Below are 19851 nucleotides of genomic sequence, written 5' to 3'. Positions count from 1 at the left end.
AGCGCATTGGCTGTTTCTAATTCTACTTAATAAAGAAGTGGAACTTTGAAAACATCACAGGATTCATCTTTTGTTAAAGAGAATTTTTTCTTTATAAAACCTTGGTTGTGGTGCTAGTGAGGGAATAATTTCCTTCCTTTGATATCTGTTAACAAATAAATATTTGTAACAAATGAACAAGATCCGTTCATTTACATGATCACTGTGACAGAAAGTTTCACTCATCGTCTTGGTGTTGTCTTAGCTTTGAAAACTTATCTGTGAATTTGTACTTATGAACGATTAGAGTGCCGGGGTATCTTGTTTGTATATACTTTGAACAATTCACTGTGTGTTTTGTAACTATCGATACTCTAGGTAGTGGGGTACCTTACCCTGAGTGGCACCTACCAGACTTTTGGTTTATTGTTACACCCAAGTGATATACAATCTAAATGTACCTGTATCTGACAATTGTGCTGTGAAGTGCGACAGTATAACCACCAATATCTTGTGTGCCCTTTTATGACTATTTTTGTGCTGGCTCGGCTCGTATTTTGGCTCTTAGAGATTGCTTTTCCCATAAATTCTCTGGCTTGCTCACCTCAGTCCCACAATTCAGATCACATATTCTATTGGGTGCATCGCTGAACATTAATGTATTTTCTTAATCAATGTTATAGATTATTAACAATAAGCTAAATATACGATTTTTTTATGTCAGACTGGGAAGCTCGAATAGACAGTCATGGAAGAGTATTTTATGTAGACCACGTGAACCGGACCACTACATGGCAACGTCCTACAACAGCCGCCACCCCAGATGGCATACGAAGATCTGGTTCAATCCAACAGATGGAGCAGCTCAACCGGCGGTAAGACATGCTTGAAAGTGTAAGAGGCATATAAAAGCAGTAAATAAAAATATGGCATTGAATGAAAGTACAGCTTTGAATTTGCTTGCCCAATTTGAAAATATGCATTTCTTTATCATAATTTACAGCTTGGCACCGCCAGTAGCTTTTACCTGCTACTTGTCGTTCATGCCGCAATGATTCGTCATTTTAACCTAAAAAATAGTTTCTTTTGCAGCATATCCCCCAGCTCACTTCCAAAATATTCTCTGGCATCAAAACCAAGAGACTGTCTCACCAAGCGCATTGTCACAATAGGTCCCTCTCCAAGTTTTTCTCTCCATTTTCAAGGCCTTAGCATTGAAGTTTTTAAAGTCAAACAGCTGTTAACAATCATTACTTCTATAGACGAAACAACAACAAGTGATTTTTTGGGGGGCTTTATTAGTAGTTGTTAACATTTCCAAAGGAAAGTCACTTTTATTAACCCATAAAGTGTGGAGGTGAGTCGTCCCCACCTTCATTTAAATCTGTGGCCTGCTGGTCTCTGAGCAGGCACTCCAATCCTTCAGTTGTCGGTTAAACTCACTTAGCAAGTAACTATTAATTAAAGAAAGTAGAGGGGCAGTTAGAGGGGGAAGAGGCACAAATATTGGGTGAAGTTGGAGGACATTTAACAAGTGACGGACATACAACCGGAAGAACCAAGTGAGCAACAAGGGAACAGCATAGCGGTTTCCTAGAAGGGCAGGGTGGGGAAACATTTGATCCACAGGAAAGGACCAGAAAAGTGGATGAGGAAACAAGTAAGATGTCTAGCTTCACATGAATTGCCTATGTAAAGTTGTCTTCTTTAGCCTCCACGTCTACTTGTTTCACGCAGGCAATGAAGTCCTAAGTCATGGCCATGCAGAATACAAAATGAGCGGTCACTAAAGGTATTGATGTGCTCACCTCTGCGAAAAATATAGTCTGTGAGAAACAAGCCTACAGCATCATGAATAACTTCACTCAAATGTCCATTGACCAGCAGTACGAGGTGGTCCATAGCAGAGAGGTGCTGCAAGGCAGGAGAATTTACGTACACCAATGTTGCTCGGCATCTGCATGTAAGATAATGAATACATATTTGAATATGTTCAAACTTTTTAGCATGGACGGGTAAAAATTAAAGACATTAGTTAAAGTTTGGGAGGGTAATGGGAAACTATCTGAATTCTGGAGGAGGGGCTAAATCTGAAGGGATATCCATTGGTGGAATATCATTGATCATAGGGATAGCATGTCGAAGGGTTGTATGGCAAAATGTCAAGTACAGAAATATCGAGCAACAAGAACATTATTGAACAAAATACCACAATCAAAGCATTATGGATGTAATTACATATTGGTGAATATGGATTTTCTATTCTTATCTCTAAATCTACATATCTTAAAGAAATATGTCTATCTATATATTGTCACAGCACTACATGACGTTAAGTATAGTAAACCTATGGTTACTTATATATATTTACGTTATTGATATTTTGGTTGTAAATATATTTACTATGATATTTTTGTAGCTTAATATTTAAAATTCAGTATTCCGGGTACATACCTTGTGGAGGTAGTTTTGCAGTTTAAAATCTCCTTTAGATTTACTGTATTTACCCTTAAGTTATTATAAATATATATAAAATGGGGAAATGCACCCAAATACCTCCAAACCCTAGTGCATACCTACACGCCGGCCCGTTGCTTGCAATCCTCCACCCAAGGCCTTTTCTGTGTTCCCAAAACACGCCGAGCAAGGATGGGAGGCCGATCCTTCGCCCTTCTAGGTCCCAAGCTCTGGAACTCCCTCCCCCAACCTCTCCGCTTAGAAACTCGCTACAGTCATTTCCGTAAAGCCATCAAAACCTGGCTATTCAACCAGTAGCTTGCCCCGGTCTCTTCCCTGAGACTTTTTCCTCCCTCTTGGTTCAGTATCTTCGAGCGCCGGGAAACTCTTTTTGGGTAGCTGTCGCGCTCAATAAGCTCAATAAATAAATAAATAAATAAATACATTATTGACAAATACTAAATACGACACTGAAAGCAGATGAAAAATAGTGATTAAAAACATTGTCCCACGGTCAAGGTTCTCTTCAAAATTGGTTCAAGTTCAATTGGTATCCATCATGATCTCCAATCAGCACGTGTGAAATTCATATTACTCAAATACCATTTATTGAAAAATATTATATCTTAGTTGAATTTTGATTTGAATATGAATCTTAGACATTGATTTTAGTTTTTAAATTAAGCTTGTTCTGTGGTTTTAAAGTCTAAAGATGAGGAGAACCTTATAATGATGTCCAAATAAAAATTGGAGCGCTGTTACTGTTATTCCAAATGTACCACTTCTTAAAGATAGAATGGAATTTTCCTTTACTTCCCGACTCTAAATAAAGCAGCAGTTCTGTAAAGTAATGGACCTCTGGAGATCTAGTTTTCTGGGTATGATGGATGGGTATAAAGTATAAGAGCCATAGCAGACAGCCTTAAAGTCAGGGCTAGAATAATATCTGCATTTAAATGGATGCTTATCTTATAAATAAAGGGCATTTTGAAGCGTCTCAGGTAATTAAACGTCCTTTCTGAACAATTTTATAGACAAAATGTTTTCCAACTCTTTTGAAGAAGTATGACCCACAAAGTGGTGTTTTCAGTCATAGGCACAAATAGACTAGCTCTCTGATGTTTGACAATAATAGTTCCTATTTGTAAAGCGGAAACATATAATCCATTAAGGGTTACAAGGCGCAGGGGGCTGTCGGGAAGAATAAATGAGCTATTGTCCAGAGTCACATGATGCTGAACTGTGCTGCCACCTGCCATCGAACTGCGTGCCCCCGCACAGTGGAGTCTGTCGCTCTGGCCACTGCGCCACACCTTTCCCTCAATTGAGACAACTTGTTGATAAATAGGATTTTTGTATACAGGTGTTTAGCTCAACATCTCTACAGCTCTTCAGCACATTGCATGAACGTTTACATTTAAATGGCAGTGAAAGCAATCTGATTTACTTCCACCAAATGTTAAAATTATTAAATCACCCATCTGCCTTCGGTATCTAGTGCTTGCAGTCGTACAACTTTGAGTTCAGCTGTCATTTGGCCAACAGTTTAGTACCGTGGAAGGATGAAAGTTTCAGTACTCCTCAGACTCATGACCAGAAGGCTGTATTCACATCTCCACACCAGACACAATGCGTCTGGCTTAGAGAGATGCAGTGACTATGTCCTACCCGTAACACTGAGTGGTGGTCATAAAAAATGTTCATATCTCATCCGGATACAGATATCAAAATATCCAGAGGACTATTGCGACAGAGAGATCAGAAGATGAGGTGGACAGCCAAAGTGCGGAAAGGGCGGCAGGAGGATTGGGTGATTCTGATACAGACCTTTCACAGACAAACACAGGTTTGTAAAAGAGGAGCCTTAATTGTATTTCAAAAAGTTCATGAGAGTTGCTAGCTAAGTGATGTATTTGTATCCGTTCATATGTTTATGATGTTGAGTGCCACTAACTTGCCAAGAGGAGACAGGAGAGCATAGATCATGGCCTAACACATGGCAGCGCATATAGCAAGACGTGATAGCACAGCTGACACCATCAGTGACATTGCAAATGCCATCCATGAGGTAATTACTGATTATATAGCATATGTAATCTCTACAATTTGATAACTGTAGCACCACATGTGAGATACCGAGCTATGGGTCCTCCTTATCCAAGGGTGCATGACTAAAGGTTGCCAGGTTCACTCCCTATGTGACACACCGCACATTCAGAACGCAAATCTCTTGAAGCCCCCTATTTTTAGGTGTAGCACAAAGGGTGGGAAATCTATTGTGGTACTTGGGACCAAAGCCTGGAACCTTCTCCCCACTCATATATAGTTCATTCAATCAGAGACCATCTTCAGGAAAGCTTTGAAAACCTGGATCTTTACTGCCCGTGACGCTCTATGTAGATCACTTATCTAAACCCTCCAGTTCTAGTAGTTGTGTCCATTAGGGTTTCACACAGCGCCATGATGCTCCTCGGAGTGAAAACTGTGCCTTACAAGTTCATATAACATAACATAACATAAAGGATAGTCTAATGAAACAAGTGCAGGGCCGCCTCTATGACAGGTGAGGAACAGGTGTTGTGACACTTAACAAGGTGTGTCCTTTACATGCCCCCATTTGGAGGGGCATTGACTGTTAGCGCCTACAGCTACACCCACATCCAACAGGACCTGGATGGCCTCCACCCTCAGCATATTAGAGCGAATTACAAGAAGGAACAGTGGTCACCTTACTCATAAGCTTCCCTCAGCTAGAAGATACCTGAGGGACCTCTCACATGTGAACAGTTGGAAGTGATGCTGCACAGTAGGGAGTCTGCTACATGCCCTTTTCCATCATCACAGTAACAAATGTTTCTATGGCCTAAGGCCCCCACATGTGCCTCTTTTCCTCAAATTTGTTATTGTTTTTCCAGAGTTTTACATAGCACAAACTTGACCCGAATAAGGTATCAGAGCGCTTTACATAGCACCAGTTGCGTTACATTTTTGTTAGGCACAGGGAGATTAAGTGATTTGCCCAGAGTAACAGGATGTTCAGCGTCATTGCTAAGACTGGAACCCAGTTCCCAGATTCAAGGTCGACCGCCCTAGCCGTTAGGCCAACTCCTCTCCCCGATATGACAGGATTCTGTGTGGCAGCATGCCATCAGTTTGACTGTTCCCTTTGATGTAGTTAAATGTAGGAGGGACGTGATTGCTGCGTGGACTTGTCAAGGTTCAGCTGAAGAACCGGGTCAGAACCCAGCGGTGCCAGGGACACACCTGAAATCTTCGAGTTCCACCTGTCTTGGTATACAGAGACACAGAATACTTCTGGGTGGCGTCAGAGACCAAGTTTATTAGCTGCAGCTAGTAACAGAAATCCCAACAATACATCACAATGTATATTCCTAGGAGACTGTTCAAATTACTAAGGCAAGACATCTCCTTTTATACACCATATTTTCATTATACATGTACACCCACTGCGCAAAATTCTAACCAATAGGGCACATTTTCTAACTGAGTATCACATTAACAAAAACCCAATTTACAGTAACCCAACCCAAAAGTTAATTATTAGGAATGTCCCAAATTCAATCTTTGCAAGCCGGACAAATTTATAATTGAAAAGCACAACCCATGTAATGTCAGAACATAAAGGAAACAGTAATAGATGCTGAACAAGATAAAACATGTGCAAGGAAACTAAAGGTTAACGAGGTCCTGAACATTAAGTGGCAATCTTAGACAAGGATCAAACCAAGGGAAATTGGCTTTGCGAGGTCAGTTTCAGGTGAAGAGGTCAGTTTCTCTGCAGTTCTCTGCAGAGTCGAAAGAAACCTAGTTAATGTATACATGAACTCAGAAGGCCAGGCCACTTGTTCGCCGGGCCTCTTTCACAGGCCTACGTGAGGGCAACACAAAATGGAGTCAGGTTCGAGAATTAAAGAACCTCACAGCAGAATACTAACAGGGAGTAATCTGACTATCAGTACCCCCAGAATACCCCAAGATTTAGTTAACAGAGTGAAGAGGCCACCACACAAGGCCTCGTGCGAAGTTGTCTCTCAGAGGTCAGAAGACATCAGTCGATTTCCCCAAAATGTACCTCAACAGCTGAAGATGCTGAGATGAAAGTTCCAATCTATGATGCCTTACTTCTGCTACTCAAGGCAGATGGCTGTGTTGATGGTGTTATGAAAACTTTTATTGATCATGCCATGTGCGATATTACAAGTGATGTCATGTGACTAGAATAAGGGTGGGTGTGTGCCCTAATATAAACTGTGTTTCTGAACTGGTGCAAGTTTAGAACAAAAACCTGAAGTAATGTAACCATTTATTCTATGGATTTGCTCTTCATTTTGAAATAGTGATGGCTACAGCCTTGGTGCTAAATTAGCTATCAATGCATTTATTTGTTTCGTTCATTGGCATAAACTGACCATAATAGAGCCCTTTTAGCCATGATGTTAAATCAAACACATTTTTAATATTAACGTTATATGATTTTACTTTGGGGGGTGATTTTAACTGCACCTTCGAGCCCCTGGACGAGGAGGACCTTTTGGGTTCTCATAACAAACTAGGGAACCAGTTTATTCCATCTTTAACTCTGGCTCCAATCAAGAAGTGGTCTGCTAGAGCGATACAGTTAAACGCCTTGGTGTCTGCCCACGACCTTTGGGCCTTAAATGGTCGTACTACATCAGATCGTAGGGGCGTAATGACCTTCAATCGAATAGGCTGCTCTTCACGGATCGATTACATCCTTTTAGATGTCTGGTCATGGGCTAACCTTGTTGATATGGAGGTCTGTCAGAGGACTGACAGCGATCATAATCCCCTTTGTATGGGTATGTTTTGGGGTGATAATATTGGCAACAGTGTCCCTAATGAGTTGATTACCAAAGAATTAGTTCCTTCCAACTGCAACCGCAGGCTCAAATGGAATGTAGTCAGGTGTGATGAAGGGATACTTGATAATATTAAGGCTTTAGTTCTGGCTGCAACAAATGATTTATCACCAGTTACCCCAACTCTCCTCCACTCTCGGGGGCCCATGACAGCAGCCAAGTACAAGAACCTAATAGGTGAGATGAGTACATTTTTTACCAAAAAAAACAAGGGCCATCAATCGACTAAATACACCCAAAGGAAGGGTAACCCCTGGTATACAGTCTCCTGTAAGAAAAAAAGAAAAGCCATTTCCTTGGCCATAAAAAACAAGGAAATATTAGCTGCTAGAACTGCAAGACAAGACTACCGCAATAGCATTGCGAAAGCCAAAAAAGAATGGGAAGAGGAACATTGGCAGGCACTCAAGGAAGCAGCTCATGGGAAAAACGCCAATGTCTTTTGGAAATTAATAAATATTCTTGACAGGCGTGGTGCTGAGCCTATTCCAAACCACATCACTGAGTGCCAATGGCACTCCCATTTCTCCAAGTTATATGGCGACGGTAGTCTGGAAGTTGCGCCAGCTTCTTCCGTACTAGATACTGGTTGTTTGGTCCAACCAAATGGTGACATTATAAATGAGTTGTTCACGCCCCGTGAAGTCCGGGATGCCATCCACAAAATAACTCCGGGTAAGGCTCCTGGCCCGGATGGAATTCCGGGGGACTTATTGTTGCATGACCCTACGACCTGGGCCGTTTTTATTGCAAATATTATGAATCTCATTCAGTCCGGCCACCAAGTACCTGATTCGTGGAAAGGCGCTGAAGTCGTTACTATTTTTAAAAAGGGTGAGAAAGAGGACCCTGCCAACTACAGACCAATTAGTTTAATTGATGCCATTCAAAAAGTAGTTGGCAGGGTCATCATAAATCGGATCGAGAGCTGGTTAATGGAAGATAACATTTTGTCCCATTTCCAGGCAGGATTCAGAAGTAATGTAGGAGCAATTGATCAGGTTTTTAGATTCTGTGCAGTTTTTTGGAAAACAGTGTCAATAGCCAGAGGGAGTCTTTACCTGGCCTTTATAGACTTAAAAACTGCATTTGATGTAATACCCCATGCCAAATTATGGGACGTTTTATTGGACATGGGTTTCCCATCCTATTTGCTACAATTTATCATTAAATTACACGAGGGTACATTTGCTAGGATTCGGTGGGGGACGCAGGGGCAACTCACAAAGAGTATTCCTGTCAACAGAGGGGTGCAGCAGGGGTGCGTGATGGCCCCCACTTTGTTTTCTCTCTTCATAAATGGAGTGGTGAATCATCTGCAAGAGACACCGGCAGATGCCCCTATTATTGCTGGAGAGAAAACACCATCGCTCCTCTTCGCCGATGATACCCTTCTGTTATCTAAAACCCCCAAAGGTCTCCAAATCCTTCTTGATCGCTTTAGTGTTTTTTGTCAGGAACGGGGACTCACAATAAACACTACAAAAACAAAACTAATGGTTATGACTACCAAGAGAAACCATAGGAATATACACCTGTTTTTGAATGGATCAAGTCTTGAGGTAGTGGAAGAGTTTGACTACCTCGGGGTTAGAATTAATAATAAAATGAAATGGGAATCCCATATGAGCAAAATGATTTTAAATTTTAAAAGAGTTTCCGGCAATATTTTAAAGAACCAGCGTCTCTCAGTGAGCAGACCAATAGCCCCCGCCCTGTCAGTTTATGAGGGAAAGGCAATAGCCTCAGCGGTCTATGGTTCAGAAATATGGGGCACTGAGAATACCCACACCCATGACCTAACTGAGAACAAGTTCATGAGAGATCTGGTTTCCCTTCCAACCTCTACCCGATTGAAACCATTATTTGCAGATTTGGGTAGGAGGTCTATTCAGGACATTGTCCAGCTACGTCCTCTTTTATATTGGGTGCGCCTAAGGAGGACTCCCGAATTAGCGAATTGTGCTAAAGTGTTTGATGAAATATTAAAACTAAACACCTCGGGCAAGATCAAGTGGATAAATGTTCTAAAACAACTTACAGCTAGCGTGGGTTTAAGCGATGCATGGGCTTCCCAATCCCCACCATCAAAACAAATGGTAAAAAAACTTTATTGGGACTGGATAGAGGCCAAGGCCTTGCATAACCCAAATTGGGGGCAACTAACTGAGAACTTTTTGTGCCATAAGTGCACCACAAAGCTAGAACTGTTTTTGGACTTTATCCAGGTTCCCCGGGATAGGACACTTTATCTGAAATTTAGACATGGTACACTGCCCCTTAAAATTTTTACGTCTAGATGGGGTAGAAGGAGGGAAGAGGATAGACAGTGTCCGGGCTGCACCAGCCCAGAAGAATCATTAGGTCACTTCTTTTTTGCCTGTAAAGCATATACCCTAGCTAGGAACAAATGGTTGAAACCTGTATTAAAGAACCTTGGAGTTAGGGATTACAAATCGGCCCTACGTATCATCATCTCCAATACATCCTGTATGGTTACTGTCTGTGGGGTTGCAAAGTTTTTATCACGTGCCTGGATCATTAGGTTAAAGCTGTTAAATAATGTGTCTTCAGTCAATATTCCTATATGATTTGATTTCCCATATGTATCTTTTGTAATGATGAAATGGTTTTTATATTCATGTATGTATTGTATGTTTGTACTTTTTATGATACATGTGTCGAATAAAAGTATAATGACTGACTGATTTTACTTTTTTTTTAAAGGGTGCAAATAGCAAAAATGTTCCTTACTAGGGCCTCTGTTCTGTACTGTGGAGCATACTGGCCTCTCTTACTCAATACTTACCGAATCTGGGCTGCGGCTACTCAGGTAGTCATCTCTGGGACTTTAGATCTCGTCTGCAGTCAGTGATATATTGTCTACAATAGATTTAAATATTTGCATATAGCGGGCTTTGGGTCAGCTCCTTTCTCTTGATTGGATGGCTTTAGTGTCTACCTCATCTCCCTGCTTCTTCTCATTTAATTGAGGTATGTCTTGGTATATTTCTGCCATGGTTACCACCTTTCAAATGAAGTCTCATTACCAAGTACTCAGTGCTTGGTCTCCCTTGCCTTCAAAATACAAAGTGATACAGTGGCAGGTAGCCACTGCATGCAGCTTGGTAAATAGAGGGCTATTTTCAGCAACAGAAGACTGAATCCACTCTATGAAAGTACCTTTCCATTGATTTCCAGCGCCTGGATGCCCACACGGGTGACACAGTAGCGCTCTACAGATCAACCGATTGATTGCTCGATTGATTGATTGGGGGTCATAAGCCAGTGGCAGGAACATCAGGAACATACTTGTTCATCTTCTCATCCTTGCTATTCTACTAGACCTTCACTGACAAATAGGAGGTGTCTGGGGGGCTAAGGGTGGGGCAAGAGATCCACACTGTGTGGCCAGAGTTTGAAGGCAACAGGATTTCACTTTCTGCTTCCCCTGATTTTTTTTGCCTTTTAACGTCCTTATTTTGAATTGGAGAATGAGTAGATCATTACCACTACCAAATAAAATACATAATTTATCAGTGCTTATTGAGGTACACAATAGATCCTCCTGACCCTTCTCTCGAAGGAAAGGTCCCATTCAGATGCTACATACAGTCAATAGTTCCAAAGCCAATAATCTTAACTGCGCCCGGAGAAGAACACAGGCTACTTACAGGGCTACATCCTTCCCATCATGAACTGGCGAGGAAGCACACTGATTCCGTTGATGGACTGCATGCTGCACTCTCTAAAACGTTTAAATAAAATAATCACACTATGCTGTGCGATGCCCTTTTTCCTGTTACCCAGGGGCGGCTCCTCCATTGAGCGGAGGAGTGTTGCCCGACAAAGAAAAGTCCCAGGCCAGAGCTGGAAATAAAATGGTGACGCTTGTTTATTACCATTTTATTTTTCAGTAACCAACCTGTCCCGAACTGAGTGTTAGGACGGGGCGGGGCCATTGCCGCTGAGTGGCAGCAGGGAGCTGTGGGCTGACGTTTTTAAATGTGCATGTCTCTTTGGCCAGCCGTCTTGCAACAGCCAGCCGCACTTGTGGATTTTAAAACCTTCCTAACTCATCTGTGACAGCTGGGTTAGAGAAAGTGCAGGCCTCCGGTGCTATTAAGAGCACTGAGAGAACTCGCTCCCTCCAATCCTGTTGTTTCTGTCATGCTGGTGACAGCAGCACCAGGATTGATTAGGGGAGTTGGCTGGGTCCCACATTGGAGACTGCCTCAAAGAGAGAAGACCGATCGAGGAGAATGGCGTGTTGCGCAGGAGGATAAGTGTATTTTTTTTTTCTGAGCCATCCACTTTACCACCCTTGGTACAGGCTAGCCGCCACTTCTTTTACCCTTGTACATGGCATACATTCTGGCATTCTGTCATTGTGCTAGTAGTGTATCTACATGTACACCATCGTAAAGCACTTTGCACCTTACAAGAAAATAATTCACAAAATAAAAAATCTTTGCATCTGAAACCAATACAATTAAAGAGCTGAAAACAGAATGATGACTGCAATAGGCTGTGTTTCCCTAATACTTTAGAAGTCATAGGAGAAAATACTGCTTAATTATGTTTTTCACTGCTTATTTTTTATTTCACTATTTGGGTGGTGGTAACAGAGGCGAGAAGTGAGGAGCCCCTGTCGCCTGTGAATTCTCAGAAAATCACCTTGCTGCTGCAGTCTCCAGCTGTCAAATTCATCACCAACCCAGAGTTTTTCACAGTGCTCCATGCAAATTATGTAAGTTTGAAGACTTTTGTTGGCATTTGTTGTCCAAAATGTATGTGTTTGACTATTTAACAGAGCAACTGCCAAAAAACGGAAGTACTTGCTAAATTAAGTAAATTGCAGAGAAAAAAGTTTAGCAATTACAGAGCTTTACACATACACCATGAAAAAACTGTTTATCGAATACTTTCAGCATAATATAGTTTTCCATTGTTACAAGACATTTCAGTGGTCTGTGTTCATGGCTCGATCAGTGCAAGGATGCTAAGGTTTGCAGATGTCAATGAGGTTTCAACTGAAGGGAGTCCTAAACAGATGGTGAGTGTAGAAACATCATCAGAGCAGTAGTATTCTAAATCATTTCTGCACCAGAGGAAGGAATGGATGACTAGGCCAAAAATGCAAGTGTTTGTTTAGTTATTTCTCTAACTGGTTCTCTTAATTTCCAGGTTAGCAGTATTGAGGCTGTGGATTGCTCTTTAACCAACTGAGATTTGTACTCTTATAAGCAAAGCAGTCTGTTTAAGAGGTGTTGAAGTATTCAAAGAGAGTACAGGGGACTTTACTTTTGAGGGTCGCTGGCAGGAGTGCCATTTACAAATTTACGAGTATGGGGTTGATGTAAAAAGTGTTCTGGACAGTGATTAGGTGAGTGACAGCACGACGGACAACCATCAAAGAGGTGAGTATGGTGCCTTGTACACTATTCACAATGTCTGGAAGACCACAACAGCTTGTGTAGCATTGTATACTTTAACAGACTGATTTTTACCAACCTGATCGTGACGTTCTTGGTTACTTGGGTCCTTAGAAAGGTCAAGTTAATGTGACATCTGAGGGACTTCACACATAGTGTTGAATTTCGGATGGAACGCTCAACGCTCATGCCCCACGACCAGGACTGAATTTGGTCTTGGTGTCTTTTTCTTCTCAAACAGAGTCAGTTCTGGTTTGGTCAGCTTTAATGAAAGGTATACAGCAGACATCCATGTTAAGGGCCTCAGTCAGCAAATGTCATGTACTGATGACATGCTGAAAAAGAGCTGTGTGTCAGTGGCACATTGATGCGCTGTGACATCAACAGGGAGCCTTGGGGTCTACGTAAATGTGACAGAGAATGAGCTGGACCATTGTGGAACCCTGCAAACGACAGCGGGGGAGATGAATCTTGAGGTCTTCATTTAGATGAGTTGCTAATGGTAAAAGAGGAAGGTGAAGAACAGATGGTGGTCTATGTTGAAGGAGACAATAGTTACCAAAAGCCACATGTTTAAATGAAAGTCACAACACTGTGCTGTCAGCTGCACTACCTTGCTCTTTTCCCCTATGTTGCACTGTATTTGTCCCACCTAGGGCCACAATAATATCAGACTAAAATTTGGCCAGCTCTTCCTTTGCTTCATAGCAAAATCTGCCCCTGCAGTGCAGGGATCCCTTCCTCCTTGGAAGGGGGTTTGGGAGTAGGCAGGAAAAGAGCATCACTGAACGCTACCTAGATAGAGCCTGAGGACCTAGCACCAGGTACGAAACTTACTATCCTTGCCACCAATGACCCTGGATAAAGCCAATAGGCTATGACTACACTGTCATGATAAATTGTTGCCATTTTGGTCGTGGCATACCTATGCTTTTGCAGACATGCACTGGGTGTCAGGAATCCAAGGGGTCTCTCAAAATATTTTTCAGGGATGTAACATAATTTTACATTATGCTCCTGGTAACACCCTGTTAAAAGTTAGGCTGCAAACGTCAACATTATCGGCGCCATCTTGCTCTTCTTGAACCCTTTCGTGCACGTAAGCGGCAGCCATTTTGAGCACCATGGCCTCCCTGCCCCTCGTTGATAGCCAGCGCGTCTCTCTCTCTCCCTCAACATCGCAGGCACCCCCCCTCGCGCGCTGACAACCCCCCCCCCGCTCTCACATGCCTTGAGTCGTAAACCCCTCTTTAGCGCAGCTCTGCCTCAGAACCCCATCCTGTTCCCAGCGCGACACCTCCCTTCGTTCCTTTCATGGTCCCAGACCCTTTGATACAAACCCCCTTTTCCTGTGTGCCCGTTTGTCTTCCTCGTTCCCAGGCCGCCACCTGGCTCTGCGGATACTATTTATTGCCCCCCCCCGTACAGTAGGAAGCTTCTCCCGTTAAAGGATCAAAGCCCCCACCCTATGATATCCGATCAACCCCACACATTCCGTGAATCGGCGGAATGTCCAGCTGCGCGACAATCATCACCTATTGTGACCGGGGTGGGGACTTCAACTGTAAATGTGTGTGGGAACGGGCCTAAAGGGGAGATTCCGAGGATGTCCTTTCGTACTTCAAAGCATTACAAGCATGTGTAAACTGCAATAAAGATCATAAACATGTGTATAAGAGGCCAGGCCTCAGAGATGCGGTTAGAGCACCTCGTGATGATACTTGCTGTCCGAACTGATGTGTTCTCCTCCGGAGAGAATAAAACCCTTGTTTCCTGCCTTCCAGTCTCCAGCGCCTGCCTCTTCATTGATTAATATCTTGTGGGTTTAAGAGGCGACACCGCCGGGCAATACTTAAGGGTCTTTTATTCTGGTTGGTAGCCTGACCCTTTTTACAATTGGCGTCCCAAACGTGGGGCCCATCAGTGACTCGTGGATCCAGTGGGAGAGGTCCTGACGACAGAGTGAACGACTGCAACGATCGGGAGTGCACCTGTCCGATAGACCCTCGTCTGACAGCCGATCATCCGAACTTCACTGGTTCCGAACAGACCTCTCTCGAGTGATGTACGGTCCTGACTGGGAACCATCAGGAGTGCCGCGAGGATTACGAAGAAAAGAGGACGATCGGGCGCTGGATTCGGAAGACAAGAAACTGTCCATGCGGTCCGGGTAAGGTCGTGTAAACACGACGAATTGCGAAATGATTATTTGAATTGTTTAGAAAATACTAGTATTACTCTTTGTTAATTTATTTGGAGATCCACTGTCTGCAAACGGAGAAACAACAGGCTCTCTCTTTGCAAGCAGTGGAGGATAGGCAATGCAGCCGTCGTGCCTATCTTTCTCCCCCACTGATTAATTATTTGAAACTGAACTATTGTTCGCAGACTGTTTTCTGGAGATTCTCTGTCTGCAAACAGGAAAGAGCCCCCCTCCCCCCTTTTTACAGATAGTGAAAGGGTAGGTAACGCAGACCTTTGCGGGCCTACTTATTCTCCCCACTGAATTGTTTTTTTGACCGAACGTTGACTATTTGATATTGGTTCATGAGGTATTCACTGCCTGCAAACAACGTAGAATAGGAATATTCTGTCTAGTCTTTGCACGCAGTGATAAGATAGGCAGTGCTGACTTTTGTCCCCGTTGTGCTCCGTCATGTCTGTCTTCTCCCCACTGATTGGTAGCCTGTTTAGCCCGGACCGCTTATTAGAGATGAACCATCCGGCTCCACTGGAAGGCACCCCTAATAGGGACATGTTCATGAAGCATGGATTGATCGCTATAGCCTATAACAAACTGTGGCATAAATATACGAAAAAGGATCGAGAAAGTCAGTGGCCACTGATAGGATCCTTTGATGATGACAATATAAACGCGCTAGAAGCAGCCCTTGGTAAAAACAAGACAACGCCCACTATGCTTGATAGTTTCGGCATGTGGCGCAAAGAAATTGAAAACTGAGAGTAGGTTGGGAAAAGAGCTGCGAAAAGCAGCCCACCTAGCTGCTCAGAAACTAGAAGGAGAGACTAAGGAAAGAGAGAAAGCCAAACAGAAACTAGAAATGGAAACATCAAGTCAGTGTCCGGTTAGAACGTCCTCCATGCTCTACCCCGATTTACCCTCGAGACAACGAGCCAACGATGATCTGCTGTTAGGTCCTCCGACCATTTACATGCCCCCTCCATATGCCCCTTCCCAACCCTTAGCACAGCACCCACCACCCCCAGGTACAAACGAAGGTAGCACCACAGCTTCGGCCCCCATGGCCTCTGTGCCGGCCGAACCCCTTGTATTAAATACTACACAAACGACAACGTTAGGCGACCCTGAGACCCGAAGGGCTGGTTCTGCAAGAACAAACAGACTAAGCAAAGATGAGCGAACAGGGATCGACAAGATAGCAAGGACACTGGTAGAAAGGAAGGAAGATGAAGAGTACATCACGGATATGTTTAACTCGTATACCGGGAGTCACAGACGACATTTTACCGTACGACTGTGTTACCATGTCTTGAACGCATACGAGGACCGATATCGAGACAAAGGTCCCGAGAGCCTAACGACTCTGTACCGGAAGGTCGATATCGGGGATGAGGGCGAGTGTGATGTGACGGACCTCCTTACGCGTACGCTTGAGGTTTTCCGCCACCTCACTGAACGAGAATCGGGAACTAAACCCATGACATCCGTAGCGACCGAACCACAAACTGAGCAATCTAACACCATGATGCCGATACGAGAGGCTGCCCCTTACTGGGTTCCTCCACGAGGTGCAGGGACTAACGATGATGCAAACCACCCAGATGCAAAAGGAAGGGTAGTGTACAACTGGGTCTACCAGCCATGGGACCGGCAAGAGATTCTGACATTCCGAAAATCTCTGCCTGACCTACGTAAAAACCTCACTGCCTTCTACACTGAATTGGGTACAGCCCTAGGTTCAACGATTATGACCCTGGCTGACATCGACTTGTTTTTCGGGTTATGTCTACCAGCTGATGTGTGGAAGCAAATCCGGAAAGTCGACCACCTTGAGCTGTTTGGACATACCTGGTCACAACTCGATAACATCGATAAACAACGAGGACCTGGACAAAAGCCTTTGAAATCCATTCTAGACCTTCCAGATAAAATCGTACAGAAATTAAAAACCCTGATCCCAGAAAAGAAAGTGGACTGGTCGATAGTAACGGCCTGTCGCCAGAAACCCCAGGAGGATGTATCGGAATACTTCTCCCGGTTTGAAACGGTGTTCTCCGATTACAGCGGCCAGGACATGGCCACTGCAACCGGACACCATCTGTTTGTCCAGAATTATGTTAAGGGTCTGTCATCGGAGGTCTCCCAGAAACTGCAGGCTAGCGAGAGTAGTTGGGCAGCCTCCAAACCTACGGCTATCCTCCAGATGGCCCAATATTATGAACATCAGAAAAATGAAAACGATAGGGCAACAGAGAAAAAGAAGAAGGACTTGAAAGAGAGGGTGATGATGGCCCAACTGCAAGGGGTGACTATAGGACGAGACCAATACCGGGGAAACTATCAGACGAACGCCCCTAAGGCTGCATTTCCCCAGGACCGCACTTTGACTCCCCACAGTGGACGTACAGACCTTAGAGAGGACCAGTGTGCTTTCTGCAAAGGAACTGGCCATTGGAAATCCCAGTGCCCAGTTCTTCTGGAAATAATCAGAAACAAAGACCCCAAGGACATAGCAAGTGGACCGAGAAATAAGGGACAACAGCGAGGGCCCCCAAATGACACGACCAACGACAGACCAGGCAGACCAAATACATTTGATCGACCCAGACAGAACCAATACCAGCAATCTGACTATGATGACGCCCACAACTTTGCATAGGACTGCCAAGGGCAAGGGAGGGATCCAGTCGAGCTCTATGTTGACCAGCAAGGCCCTTACGTCACTGCTAAGGTCCTGGGTACCAAGTCTCCATTTCTGGTAGACACTGGCGCAACACGTAGTGCGTTATCTAAACGACTGATTCCAAGGGCACCCTTGTCTGGCTCACTTATAACATCGACAGGTTTCGATGGAACGCCCTCCACTAACCCTTTGTCCGCCCGATCCTCTTTGACGTAGAAAACAACACCACTGACACCACGTTTTTACTTTCCTCCAATAGCCCTGACGCCATTATGGGACTTGACTTATTGAAACACTTCCGAGCGACGATCAGATGTTCTCAAGACGGAGTTCGAGTTTTCCTTTACGACAACCCCGTTCTGCTTAGACATTGCCCTCCCCGACGCATGTTTTCCATCACCGACGTTGACACATCCCTGCTTGACACTCTGCCTCCGTATCTGTGGGCCAAGGCGGATTCGGACGTAGGGCGCATGTTGATTGACCCAGTGCACATTACTGTCCGACCAGACGCAACACTCCCAAAACTTCCACAATATCGGATATCGCCCGAGGGCGAGAAGGCATTGGTAAAGATTATTCAGTCACTGATAGACGCAGGAGTGGTAGAGGAAGTGGTTAGCAACGTTTGCAACAGCCCTATCTTGCCCATCATCAAGAAACAGGGAGAGGGAGATGAGAAAGCATACCGTTTTATCATTGACCTTCGAGAGATCAACAAAGTGGTGGTACCCCAGTACCCTGTGGTCTCAGACATCACCACCATCCTGACTTTGATTCCTTCTACCGCCACCACCTTCACTGTCATTGACCTCAAAAACGCATTCTTTTCCATCCCCATCCACCCAGACAGCCGATATCTCTTTGGCTTCACCCTAAAAGCCCGCTCATATAGGTTCTGCCGAGCACCCCAGGGCTACACAGAAAGCCCTAGCATCTACAGCCAGGCCCTCAAGAGACAACTGGATCAAGTCCAGTTACCCGATGGAGTGGTGTTAGTGCAATATGTCGATGACATCCTTTTGGCAGCCGACACCACTCCATTAGCAGTTACAGCCACCATTCAACTCCTGCATTTCCTTGCGGAAAATGGCCACAAGGTCTCCAAGAAGAAGTTGCAATTCTGCCAACCCCAGGTCACTTACCTAGGCCACCTTTTGTCCAAAGAAGGAAGGAAACTCACTCCTGATCGAATCCAAACCATTCTCGAAACTCCTGTCCCTAAGACCCAGAAACAGGTTTGCTCCCTACTAGGCCTCACCTCCTTCTGCCGACAGTGGTTACCAAACTTTAGCCTCGTTGTGAAACCGCTGCTTTCTCTGCTAGGTAAAGACGTCCCCTTCCCACTCCCTTGGACCCCTGAGTGTCAAACCTCCTTCACGGAACTACGAGATGCCCTTTGTTCGGCCCCTGTCCTAGGTACCCCTGATTACAAAAAGCCCTTCTCCCTTTACACTCACGAAAGGGAGGGGTGCGCTTTATCTGTCCTGACCCAGGCCATCGGCCCAAAGCAACGACCGTGCGCTTACTTCTCTGCCACTCTTGACCCTGTAGCCAGAGCCTTGCCTGCCTGCCTTCGAGCTGTAGCTGCTGCTGCAATCTCTATCCGACAGAGTGAGGGGATCGTACTCTCGAATCCCCTCACGGTACTGGTACCCCATGCAGTTGACACCCTCCTGAACCAAACCAAGACGCAACACCTGACGAGTGCACGACTGACTGGATACGAACTGACTTTGCTTGCACCCCATATCGCCCTGAAAAGATGCACCACACTGAACCCGGCAACTCTGTTACCCTTGCCAGAGAACGATCCCAATGTGCACCCTGTACATGACTGCGTGACTCTTACGGACGAACAGACTAGAAGTAGGGTTGACCTCAGAGACACGGCTTTCCCTGACCCTGACGGGGAGCTGTGGGTGGACGGTTCCTGCATCAAACTCCCCGATGGCACCACCTCCGCTGCCTATGCAGTCACCACGGCTCGAACTGTAGTCGAGACAGCCCGCATCGCGCAACGATCTGCCCAGGCAGCAGAACTGATCGCCCTGACACGGGCCTGCATTCTGGCAGCCGGAACCACAGCGAACATTTACACCGACAGCCAGTATGCCTTCGGGGTGGTTCACCATTTTGGGCTCCTTTGGAGGGAAAGGGGATTCTTGACCTCACACGGCACCCCCATTTTGC

At 44.6% G+C, this 19851-nt stretch overlaps 1 protein-coding gene across 1 annotated transcript in view; it reads left to right on the top strand.

Moving 5' to 3' along the window:
• Positions 1-19851, top strand: part of HECW1 (HECT, C2 and WW domain containing E3 ubiquitin protein ligase 1) — a 624284-nt gene that overhangs the window by 443558 nt on the left and 160875 nt on the right. The window contains exons 10-12 of the mRNA XM_078688193.1: positions 704-854; positions 4158-4282; positions 11966-12087. Of these exons, the coding sequence (XP_078544319.1) occupies positions 704-854; positions 4158-4282; positions 11966-12087 (398 nt within the window). The remainder of the gene's footprint in view (positions 1-703; positions 855-4157; positions 4283-11965; positions 12088-19851) is intronic.

The sequence above is a fragment of the Lissotriton helveticus genome, chromosome 4_1 (assembly GCF_964261635.1).
Source record: "Lissotriton helveticus chromosome 4_1, aLisHel1.1, whole genome shotgun sequence".
In the NCBI taxonomy this organism is placed as follows: Eukaryota; Metazoa; Chordata; class Amphibia; order Caudata; family Salamandridae; genus Lissotriton; species Lissotriton helveticus.
The sequence above is the reverse complement of the archived record's forward strand: the minus strand, read 5'-3'. Positions and strand labels throughout refer to the sequence as shown.